Raw genomic sequence first — 11,492 nt, forward strand, 5'->3', positions numbered from 1 at the left:
AACTACCCAACAAACTACATGTAATTGAATTATCGATTTATCTTATAATTTTTTAAATGATTATAGAGCAATAGAAAAATTGTGTATACACTTGCGAAGCGTTTGTCATTTTTACCTCCCTTTGTTGCACTCGAAAAAGATGTGTGGTTTGTAGAAAAGAAATCTGGTCAAATCATTCTATTGAAATTTCCACGTTTCACCCCATATTTCAATTTAATCGCCTATAAAATTAACGGTAGCTTTTATAGAGCACTGTACAACATGACATTCCACAAGAAAAGACTAAGTGGATATTGCTCTCGAGCAAGCTATAAAACGTATACTGCATTCTATTATAAGCCCAAGAATATGGAGACTCGTTATTTTCTCTATGATATGACTAAAGGCATATTTTCGGGAAAGATTGTCGTTCCAAAAGCAGATGTTTGCATTCGACTTGGGCCTGTTCAACTCGCAATTGGATTTCAGCAGGTTGCTTTATGTTTTTGCGGTACAAAAGTCAGTGGAATAAAAGCAACTATGTACGACTTGGCCGAATCGAATTGTGTTCGGGGTATTAACCTCCATTTATATAATGGTACAAATGTTCCGTTGAGGACATCTCGTCCCAGCCTTGTGGTTAGAGACATTTACGACCTTGAAAGTATTCACGGATTATGGTATGTAGTCACCTATCGGAAGGAAATGCGATATAAGCCAATGAAGCACTTAATCAAGCATACAAGAAAACTCTTTGGCGTGGCTCATGATATAATCATCAGACTCAGGTACAACCCCTGGACCAAGGAGATAGTCGTGTTTGGCGTACCCGGACCGCGGGCCATTTTACTGAAAAAAAAGTACGTACCAAATGACGGTCTAGTCAAGAAAGGATCGGCGGAAATGCTATATCAGGAAGTGTTTACGGATTTCCATCCTCACAACAAGGATGACATCACCAACAGTTTCTGTTTTAACCCAGAAGATGGGTCTTTCTTGCATATACAAGAGGCTCCCTCCAAAAATGTTGACAAGAAGAAGGAACATGCAATATTACTATATACTGATATATTCAAGAAAGAAAAATAGATATATGACTTGACAACAAACAACCCGTTTGCTGTACTGACACATGAAGGACAAGAAGAACCAACTGCAGAACTCTCTATCTATATATACGCATGAATTAATTTTTTGCCAATAGTGTTGGGCCACCTCATATTTCGAATTTCTTCATTTTGCTATTTCGGAATGCATGCTTTTTGAGGTCGCCCACCTAGCCAATTACCTCTAAAATGTTGTAGAATTGGTTGTAAGCTTCATAAATACGTCTATTAAAGTGCATTCAACATCCAAACTATAACAAAAATCTTACATTTGGAAGGCCAAACATAACATATCGGGTTTTCAGAAAAACAGCCCGTCTTTAACGTTCTATTAGCAAAAACATCGATTGATTCGGCATCATAACATTATTTCGTTTATTTTAACAGGAAAATCATATTTTGAACTACCGTTTAGGCCGTACTCTCAATTTTATCCCGTCAATTAATGCGAATGGAAAAAAAGTTCGATTTCACCCAACGAGGGCATTGGTAATCGTACAGTATGTTGATGAACCCGTACCTTGGAACAGGGTCATTCTCTATAACACCAAAAATAAGGCTTTCCGAGTCCTTTATAACTCCACCAACTACACACCATTTAAAGTATGTAATATACACCCAGTTTTGAATTATCTACTTTACATTCCTCTCAAGAAGTCCGGTGTGAAACGAGTCATTAGCGATGCCAAGATATTTGATTTTTCAGCAGGAAGGTTTATAGGGAGTTTACTTATTCCAAGCAAAGAGAGGTGTGTTTCTGTTACCGACACTGCACTCCCGTTTCTCACCACTGACATGAACACTTTCGCGTTTCACTGTAAGTTACCAGAGTATATGGTGCTGTCTTTGACCACATACACCGCCCTTCGAACGCATGAAGATAACGAACTGATCTATACCCTACTACTTAATCAGACAACTGCAACGAGAATCCCCAGTGGTATCCTGTTTACCTTCTTCTTAGATTTATTTTATGAAACGGATGTCGTTTTAACATTTGTAATGAGTAACTGCCTGAAATTGGTTATTATCCGCAACATTTACCAAGGCCTGAGTCGAAAGCAATGGCGCACGTTACCGGTTATTGGCGAGTGCCAATACTTAACAACAAACCAAAGACTAGGACTTTTCATCGGTCGATTTCGTTCTTTTCTGCCGAAACTGGGAGGCTTTAGAGTATTGTGCTGTTCAAGAAACCCTTTCAATATCGCCATGAAACAAGAAGGAATAATACAATTACATGTGAACCTACGTATTATGATCGTTGAGGCCGAAAGCAAAAATCTAGGTTTCGAAGAAAACTTAGTGACTGTCGACCAACAGAAAAATCTATTAAGGATAAATCATGTAAGCAATGCTGCGAAACGTAGAAGCTTTATATACGATTCGGTGTTTCGGTACGACGCATCGTGATAATATAATAATAATATTGGTATTGCTTGATCAAAGTAAAAAGGACAACTGTGCCACAAAAGTTGTAGGCTAAAGCCCGGTAGGTCGAAATAAGCTGGCAATGGTGCTCAAGTGGAGGGATAAGCATTTAATTTAAACGGAATTTCATATAGTTTTAGATATCTTTATTTTAAATATACGTTTTTCCGACCCCATCATGATTTAGGCTGAGTAAATTGTACATGCTTTATTTCCAGGCCTACTTTTTTTAAAAAACCTATCACATTTCAGATTATTGTAGCGTATTATAATAGGATTAATGGATTCTCTTTCTCACTGTACCAACCTATACCTTATTTGGAACGATAACAACGTCAACGGTAAGTCAGCTGCTATTCACAGTATGGCGTAAAGTTAGGACTTTCCCGTGACGTGTCGACAGGATTCCAGTTCTTACAGTCGTAACATGTCGCTATGCATAATCACAGATATATGGCAGGTGTTCTCGCATATCTTCTCTTGGAGCACCGCCATCTATTGATCTGTGCACGAGTACGGATCCATTTGTTCATAACTGAAAAAACAAAAGAATGGGATTGATACACATTGTCAATTGGACCATTGCAATAAAAAATCCACAGACGAATTTCATTGTCGAGGTTGGTTGATCTGTCGACGGGACTGGGATATTTTGCCGAGAGCAACCCTGAACACTTAATGGTTTCGACTCACATCCTATACTAATATCGGCAAGAGGGGTGGCACCTTACCCCATTTTGATCCAATCACTACAGGGCATCCCGCGTGAGTCGTCCTAGCATCGGCAGTTCCGTTGACGAAGTAATTCGCCCAGAAGACGGCAGCACCTTTCACTACCGGAACTCTTGCTTCAAATTTCGGGAATACAGTGGCGCCGCCTACCTTGACCTCATTAATCTGAAATAGAGACATTTTTGTCTGAAGTGTCATGAATGGATGGGTAAAGGGTTCGAACCTGGTGGATGTACCTCTTGAAAAGAGAATTTTCTTGGCATCTTGGAATGATAATCAAAGTCTATCTATCTCTGGGGTATTGACGGTCGTGGCCTCTATAGAACCATATACGTGTATGTACCATTATCCATCCAGCAGCGTACAAGAGTGCCGGAGACTTTTTCCGGGGGGGGACATTTTCTACTTCTACACCGGTACCTTAATTTACGTACATAGAACATCCACGTGGCTAATCTATCTCCTGAGCCTACGACATATTTGTTTGTTCCTTGATTCTTTTCACTCCCCTGAAGGCAAAAACAGGCTGAAGTAGCGAGTAAGTAAGTCTGTGCAAGCCACTACAACTGGTGTGAAAGTTGATATAGCCCCAATAAAAACAGAGTCCTGGATTATTGTTCGGTGACAGATGACGAAAATCATGAGTTATTCATGTGGCTATATAAACAAAAAGCTATGGTCGATTTCATAAGCAATTAATTTGCACTACTCGCGAAAAAAGCCTGAAAAACGAAACGGCTGGTGGATTTTTTTCGCGATATTCTTGTTGAGTTTCTGGTGATGTATTTGACATGGGTCATCATAACGGATTCTGCGCGATGTGAAGTATAATGCAGGGCTCCCTTCATACTTACGAAATAATCTTCATGCGGCTCATACATTCCTCCTAAACCATAATTGAGTACCTATAGAGAGAAACGCTGTGGCTTTACATACGTAACCGTAGATGTTCTTGAAGGCTTTTTAGGTCAGTTTTCGGTACCGCGGGTGCTTCGTGAGAGTTCAAACTTCATTTTCTTACGATGCCGAACCGGCTCGGTCATAACAAATTGCTTCATTCTACATGTACATGTACATGTACACATATTTATGTAAAATGTATGCGACCTACATGGCAATGTCATTGCCCCGATAGTTCAAATAAAAATGCAACTCTTTCCGACCTTTTATACATTTATGTTTAATATTACTGTCATAACAAATGATGATAATTATTTTGAATTGCACAAAGTGAGGGTGAGTAGTTGGTGAGCCGATCGCGAAGTCACAATGTTACTCACTAAATGAAAATGGTGAGGTCGCATTTTTCGTAACAGCGCATCTTCGACCGGTTGTTACGTTAGAAAAGCCCGCAAGAAATATAGCTTGTTTATATATATCGTTCATATATATACCTGCATGTTTTCAGCATGGGTTGCGACTTCGTGTATTTCTGTAGAAAGGCCCGTGGTCTCCTGAACCCTGCGACTGAGCCTGGCAATGAGTCGCGTTCTGTCGTCGAACCATGCTCTGAAATGTACGAGAATAATATTGTTCTGGGATTCACCAGTTCAAGAAAGGAAATCAACCCTACAATAGAGCCTTCTGAGTGGCTCTTATCTCCAGGGATGCAGAATTCGGCACTTTTGATTGAACAGTATACACGTTTCAAAGCCTCTGTATAAACCTGTCTCTGCCTCATGTCTGTCCAGATGTCACTCACATGACGGTCGGACCTAAAGCCTCAATGAACTGTATTGCTTCCGGACCTCCCTGAATGCCGCCATGATGTTGACATGATGTAAACAAGGGGCCCGAAAACATGACCAAAATTAGTAGATGATGAAGAATAGTTTCTTTTAAAAACATTTCTGCTCCCTTTTTTTACTTTTAAAACGTGCCTCCGTGAATCACAGGCACCTTAGGAGGATGAGATACCAAAATAAATTAATATTGATCCATACAAGTCCAGTCGATCGATCCCAATATAATACACAAAGTGCATCAATACGCAGAGCAAAATATGGCACAAGTTACATCCAAATCACGAGATTATCGAAAGTTACATGATGGGATGACCTGCATGTAACTTACGTGTCGCTAAGACGGCCATCTGAGACCTCACCATCCGTTTCTGTACGGCCCCGTATAAGAGAGCGGGTCATCTGAAAAGCATCAATCACGTAGATCAGGTTATCTGTACATGTCATGCAATCATAAAAGCAGGAGGGCCTTAATTAATTATGCACACCTGGAAGTAATGTGTTTCATTCACTATGGTGTATTGTGTGGCTCCGAATTGTGTCAAGGATAGCACGAAGAACAATCGAATGACGGATGGGACCCATTTTCATGAATTTCCAAAGCCAGTTGAACGAGAGAGGAGGAAGCTGTGGATTCGGAAGTGCAACGTTTGGAGTGTTGGAAGCCTGGGCCTTCGGCCAAACTTTGCAGTGATCACTTTATCGATACGGATTATCACATGAAGCCGGATATCTGCATCCAACTGAATATTAAATGCCACTTGTTAAAAACAGCTGTTCCAACCATGTCAATTGCATTTAATGCCCGAGGCTGCTGAGGTCGGTTGTTATACATAATGTGTAGGCCCTATTGGGGCCTGTGATACCCCATAGTGTCTTCTTGTGTTCCAGCCATAGCAAGGTGACAGCGACACAGGTCAGTGTCAGTGACAGCCACTGTCAATGACAGATTATTGTCATCTGACATCTAGGCCTATCTAACGTTGCACGGCATTATATCGTCACGTCAAGATGATTGTGCATAATACCGTCACTTTTCAATAGTAGTTCAGCGTCATGACATAACTGGCGATACAACACTGACGAGGCGAAACAATATTGTGCAACATTAGTCTGTTCAAAAATCATACATGTTATGCATCTGCAACCGTCTATCAATGTCTTCTTTGCTATATCGGCAGGTCTGCCATGCAAATTGATTAACCACAAATTCTAATCACTTTCGTCCGAATGATCACTCTCATTATGATCTTGTGATATTAATGTCTCGATCATGTACGGCTCAACGTTTAAATATCCTTCTGTATCGACCAAAACATCCTCAAATTCACTGCTCTCACTCTCTGAACTGTATGCGGAAGCCATCTTGCTTTGTTCTGACTGACCTGATCTACGTCATCAAAAAATCCCTAGCGGCCACATGTGGAACTAATCTAAAGTTGTGTGTGGTGGGAAATTCAAATAGTTTAAAACTGAAAATTGAAATAACTAAATAATGACTTTATTATTGGAATTTTTTTAATGTCTGGGATCTTGTTTTTTTAACCCTCAACATATTTCATGAGTATCAAGCATGTTTTCAAACCTTGATATATGGCCTTTAAGCAACATCCTAACTTTCACTCCCACTCTAAAATAAAAGAATCCTCTGCGCGTCGCGGTCATCTTATCTGTTCGTCGCGGTACGTTCTCCTCCTCCGACCAACATGATTTTCAAGGAGTATTGGAGTCCCCCGCTCCTTTACTTTTTTCGAGCATTCCACGAGCTTGGGTATGTGTTCTCCGTTACTGTTGTGGGTAGGCCTAGCCAAGGCGAGAATTGACATTGAGAAACTGACTTACATGCGGCTTCGCCATTCTCTTCACCAGTTGCATCTCATCATCATAAATGACGTCATGGAACATTACAACCAACGGATCTAAATTAACGATTTCCATTTTTGCCGGGCGATACGGGATGTCCGTCCGCCTGTATTTGCACTTTAATTTCTTTCTGTATGACTCTGGCTGCAAAAATAGGGAGAAAAAAAATGTTTTTCAAATAAATTTATTTGAAAGACTCTGCTAAAATGTTGATATGTAAAGAGCAATCTCTAGTGAACTCACACAACTGTTTGACATGGGGGAGCCCCCCAAACCCCCGTCCTTCTGACATATATAGCCAGTACATTGGGGGATGAGTCCCCCAAACCCCCTCCCCCGTTCTCTGAAAGTGACAGGTTTTAGTCAGTTCATTGGGGGGAAGCCCCCCCCCCCCCCCCCCCCCCCCCCCATTGGACTCTAAAAATAGAATTCCTTGGAGACGCTGAACAATAAGGCCCCATAAAGAAATAGTCCCCGCCCCGGTAGCTGTCTCATATCTGCTGGAAGAAGCAGCTCTTTGTGGTAAATAATAATTGAATGCATGTCATGACACCCAGGAGCTTTTTCTCATTTCTGAAACAGTTGCATGGTTGGAATGAATTTCCAAATCAGTCCGTCAAATCTCTATCCAAATGGAACTTTAAGACCACTCTATAATTGTGCAGTAGTGTTAAAACTGACTTTTTGAAGTAAAGTACGTAAATCGAGAAGAAGAGGACGTTGCTTCGTCTGCAATGAAATGTCACAACTGTCTCCGCCGACGTTGTTGTCCTTCATGTTCTAGCAGACGATTTTTAGATACACTTCAAGACAGTGGCGCCGGTGTGAATAAATCTACTTGCGTGATTGGTCAATGGCTCATGACGTCATGAAATAATTGCGTCAACAACGGGAATCATGGTAACTGTGGTTGCGGTGCGTCGTGAAAGCAGGATCGGCAAGCGCGGCCCGTATGGAATGCAACAAACTGTACCGGAACCGGAACTGTCATGGGTCTGCACAAATTTTTTCAGATTCGATGGACATGATGGATATATGAATTTTGTTTACACTTTATATACACACGTAACCATTACACTCACTACGTTGTGTGAGTTATGAAGATATGTATATATTAGCCAGCTTGACAGATCATATCAATCAATTGAAGTCGTGAAGTGATGAAGTTCAATCTGAAGGTCCTCTGAACTGTATTCTTGAGGTTCAAGTAAATAATTTACCATTTTCTATATCGGGTCTTGGTACCTGATTTTTTTGTGGAAACACACTTCTTACCTTTTTGATATCGCCTCTACACATTGCAAAATATTTCTTTGCATGTGAGTAATTGGGATTATCAAGGGGCTCCAATTTCTTATCAACCTCGACCCCATCCGTTTGTTTATCTGCCAGTTTTTGCCTGTAGTAGTCCAGGTCCACTTGTAGTCTTTTGTCATCCGGTTCTGAAACAAAGGTATAATTTCATTGCTTTCCTTCATTCTCCAACATTTATCAACCGAAGGAAGTTTGTTTCTTTACCATAGCGTCTCTCTAACCTTAGCCTGAACTGAATGGGCATACTATGTCTTATGAGGCATTCTTTACTCCCTATATCCAATTAGACGAGATTTAGACGAGAAAGCAGTTCGTGCTCTATATTTAACCAGATGGCTTTTAACCAACCCGCCGCATTCGAAACGAGCTATCAATAGTCTTCGACCACCCGGTTATGAGGCGTACGCCTTATGGGTTGACCATTTTGGCTAGAACTTGAAATCCTTCTAAATATTTTGCCAAAATGGTAGTGCCTATATAGTCAACCCTTAACCACGAGGCCATCGGCATCTGCATTGTATTCCCAGTGTGATGAGAATGATTTACCTTTCTTTAAAGCTTCTTCGAGGACTTCAACTGGTTTCTTGTAATTCTCATACTGAAACAAGGATTGCCATTACCCTACTATAATTTACCGAATGTAATGAGGTCAACTTTTGCGGGTGTTTTATTTTCGCAGAATATTTGTAGACTGGGTTATGATTGGAAACCGAGAAAAAAACGAAAACCGAACTATCACCGCTGAAATAGTTATCGGGAAACTTTTATTCTCTTTTTTAAGGAGGCGCGAAAAACCACCAATTTACAAAAGCAGGGGAAGAACCCTATGTCATAAAGTCAGCCTGGTCATAGCATTCCATGTTGTTTACGGACATCGAATGCACGTGGCGTTACTGGACGTTCAGTAAATTGCAGGCTCTGCTAGAAAAAACAACAACATCAAATGAGTGAGCTTTCGAAAACTGATGACAATCCTTTCAACTTACTCTAAAGTACGATGAAGCTAACCCCCGTGCTGCTTTAGACAGTGTAACCTTTCCTTTGCCTCCCTTCAGAATCTCCTCGACCAATCCTTCATACCATAACACCGCTTCGTAGAACATGCCCCGGTCGTAAGCAAACAGAGCGACGTCGAAGACCTCATCCAGGGCGAGAGGGTCTGTGGTGGTGCCATTGAGGGTCCCCGTAGCTAGCTCGTGAATATCAAGAAGGTACAAGGCTTGGATTCGGATAAGCTGCAAGGTTACCCCGTTCTTGTCTAATATGGACGGCCATTTGTTAGCTGTCGTGGTCAGATTTGAAAGTGACTGGTACAGTTCTGAAATATTTGTAACTTTCATTGGTCATGCTGTATTTGTAAATCTTGCGGTGTTCAATGGCTTCGCAAAATTTTGCTTCAACGGAACTGCACAGCACCCCTCGCTGGGATGCGGAAGCATGCTATAATTGTACCTAAAGCAAATGGAGTTTAGTCATCCGGTGGTCACAGTAGAGACAGAGTATGCATAAGTTTGTAGATATCGACAAACATTTACAAATATTTATAAAAATCTATAATGTTTATAGCTTTTATTCTGATTTTAAGGTGTAGCAGCTGCACCCATTGATCGTTTGATGGTCGATTATGTTAGTTTTTCTCTTGAATTCATTCACGCCATGTGTACCAAATGCATCATTCATTGAATCAACATTTGAGACAATTGAAAATGGCTTTGATCGTCACACAAAAGTGAGGATTTTACCAGAATCGCCATGAATCATGACCAAGAGCAAACACTAACTTGATGCAAAATACTGACAAATCTTCAAAGCTATTATAAGGGGTTTTTGGCGTGCAATGGCAACTGCTGATGGAATGAACTTGAGACTAGTAAAAAAGGAAATTTGTTAAAGTTTGCTGTCTCTGCTTGTAACAATTTTATTCTCAAGTCATGGAACACAGTGTTTATCGTGACGCCGCTTTACTTACTCTGAATCGATTTATCCTCCACCTCAAAAATGAGTTTCAACTTTTTCGGCCAATCCTGTGCCATTCTTCTGATCACGTGATATACGTTGACTGGATGCTCCATGTATTCTGTCCCCTGTGTGGTACCGGTGTCGTGTTTGTTTGTTGTTTCAAAAACGAACCTAAAACGCAATATTTTGAAGCATTTTTTATTCAGATAGCCAAAGGATCGACCGTGCGGCCTGAGTTGGCTTGATTCAACAATACTAATATTCGTGATACAAGCGCATATAGTTTCCATGTACAGTGAAATATGAGAGACCCCTGTCGGCGATTTTGTGCAACTTAATCTGACCTAACTGCATGGCTTCTGCCTCAATCTCCCTTTAACAGAATGAATATCTCTGAAAAATGTGTTCACCTGAAATCTTTAAAACATTATCTCCGAAGTATAATACAGCTAGTAAAGATCATTACGACTACAATATGGAAAAGAACATACATAAATGCCACTCACCTTTCAAAATCCCTAACCCCAGCTTCCTCCAGAGTGGACTTCGCCAAACTCTTCAAAACCTCGTTAGTGGAGTCCAATGCTTTGCCTTCCTCCGCAAAAGCATTCTTTAGACGGAACAACGCCGAGTATATTTCAGCTTGACCGCTTGGAATATATGAGACCAGACACGTTAGCAGAATAAAGCAAGAGAAAATCTGATGTTGCTCCATCATTGGCGAAACTATATCCTTTCGAAAGTACGTTATAGACGATTTTTGCTGAAATATTTTAATTGGCAAGGTTTGTATCCGTTGCCTAATCCTGCTCGTCTCGAGAAACAAATCGAACAGAAGTAGCACTCTTTAGAGTTGGAAAACTTATTTTGCTTTACTTGGATCTGTACTTAAAAAACCTTACGCAATGTAGAATTAGGTACGCAGACACCATATGTCCAGGTCTAAAAGACCGTGAGTGTTGAGAGCACTCTTAAATTAAAGGTATACCCGGTCCATTCAATAAAATTAACATGTGCGAAGACCACAATTAATCGACTACAGACTTGATGTGGCTGCACATGTGATGGCCAGAAAAAAGCACCGTACCTAATCTATTAGTCATCCAGTCATAACCAGTGGTTTTAAATATGGCCGGGTCTATTTGGCAAGCCGCTCGCCGAACAGGCATCTTTTTTTGTCCTGTTTGGAGAGCCGCTTGCCAAACAGCACTAAAAAGCCACCCTGTTCGGCCAGCCGGTCTTGCCAAATAGGTAAAAAATCTACCCTGTTTGGCGAGCTGGAGACTTTACTTTAATATTAATGAGTTCGACTCTCCATTCAGGACAAGAAAAAGTCGCTGTTGGGTAAGCCGGGCTTGCCAAGTAG

At 40.8% G+C, this 11,492-nt stretch overlaps 1 protein-coding gene across 1 annotated transcript; it reads right to left on the minus strand.

Annotated features, from left to right (window-relative positions):
- Window positions 1–1,023: 1,023 nt before the first annotated feature.
- On the minus strand, window positions 1,024–11,141 carry LOC135499554 (prolyl 4-hydroxylase subunit alpha-2-like). The gene is made up of 12 exons (XM_064790390.1): window positions 10,633–11,141; window positions 10,137–10,297; window positions 9,154–9,485; window positions 8,714–8,765; window positions 8,129–8,295; window positions 6,833–6,997; window positions 5,322–5,392; window positions 4,643–4,757; window positions 4,103–4,153; window positions 3,683–3,757; window positions 3,248–3,413; window positions 1,024–3,051 (listed from the first exon to the last, which is right to left on the minus strand). The coding sequence occupies exons 1-12, from the start codon at window positions 10,842–10,844 to the stop codon at window positions 2,960–2,962; spliced, it is 1,659 nt and encodes a 552-aa protein (XP_064646460.1). The 5' UTR covers window positions 10,845–11,141; the 3' UTR covers window positions 1,024–2,959.
- Window positions 11,142–11,492: the final 351 nt, after the last annotated feature.

Source organism: Lineus longissimus, chromosome 15, assembly GCF_910592395.1.
Source record: "Lineus longissimus chromosome 15, tnLinLong1.2, whole genome shotgun sequence".
NCBI lineage: Eukaryota > Metazoa > Nemertea > Pilidiophora > Heteronemertea > Lineidae > Lineus > Lineus longissimus.

Coding starts and splice junctions, on each gene's coding strand:
- LOC135499554 (XM_064790390.1), bottom strand. CDS start 10,844: ATGATGGAGCAACATCAGATTTTCTCTTGCTTTATTCTGCTAACGTGT. Junction 8,296..8,713: donor CGAAGAAGCTTTAAAGAAAG/GTAAATCATTCT, acceptor CCTTTGTTTCAG/AACCGGATGACAAAAGACTA. Junction 6,998..8,128: donor GTAGAGGCGATATCAAAAAG/GTAAGAAGTGTG, acceptor CTATTTTTGCAG/CCAGAGTCATACAGAAAGAA.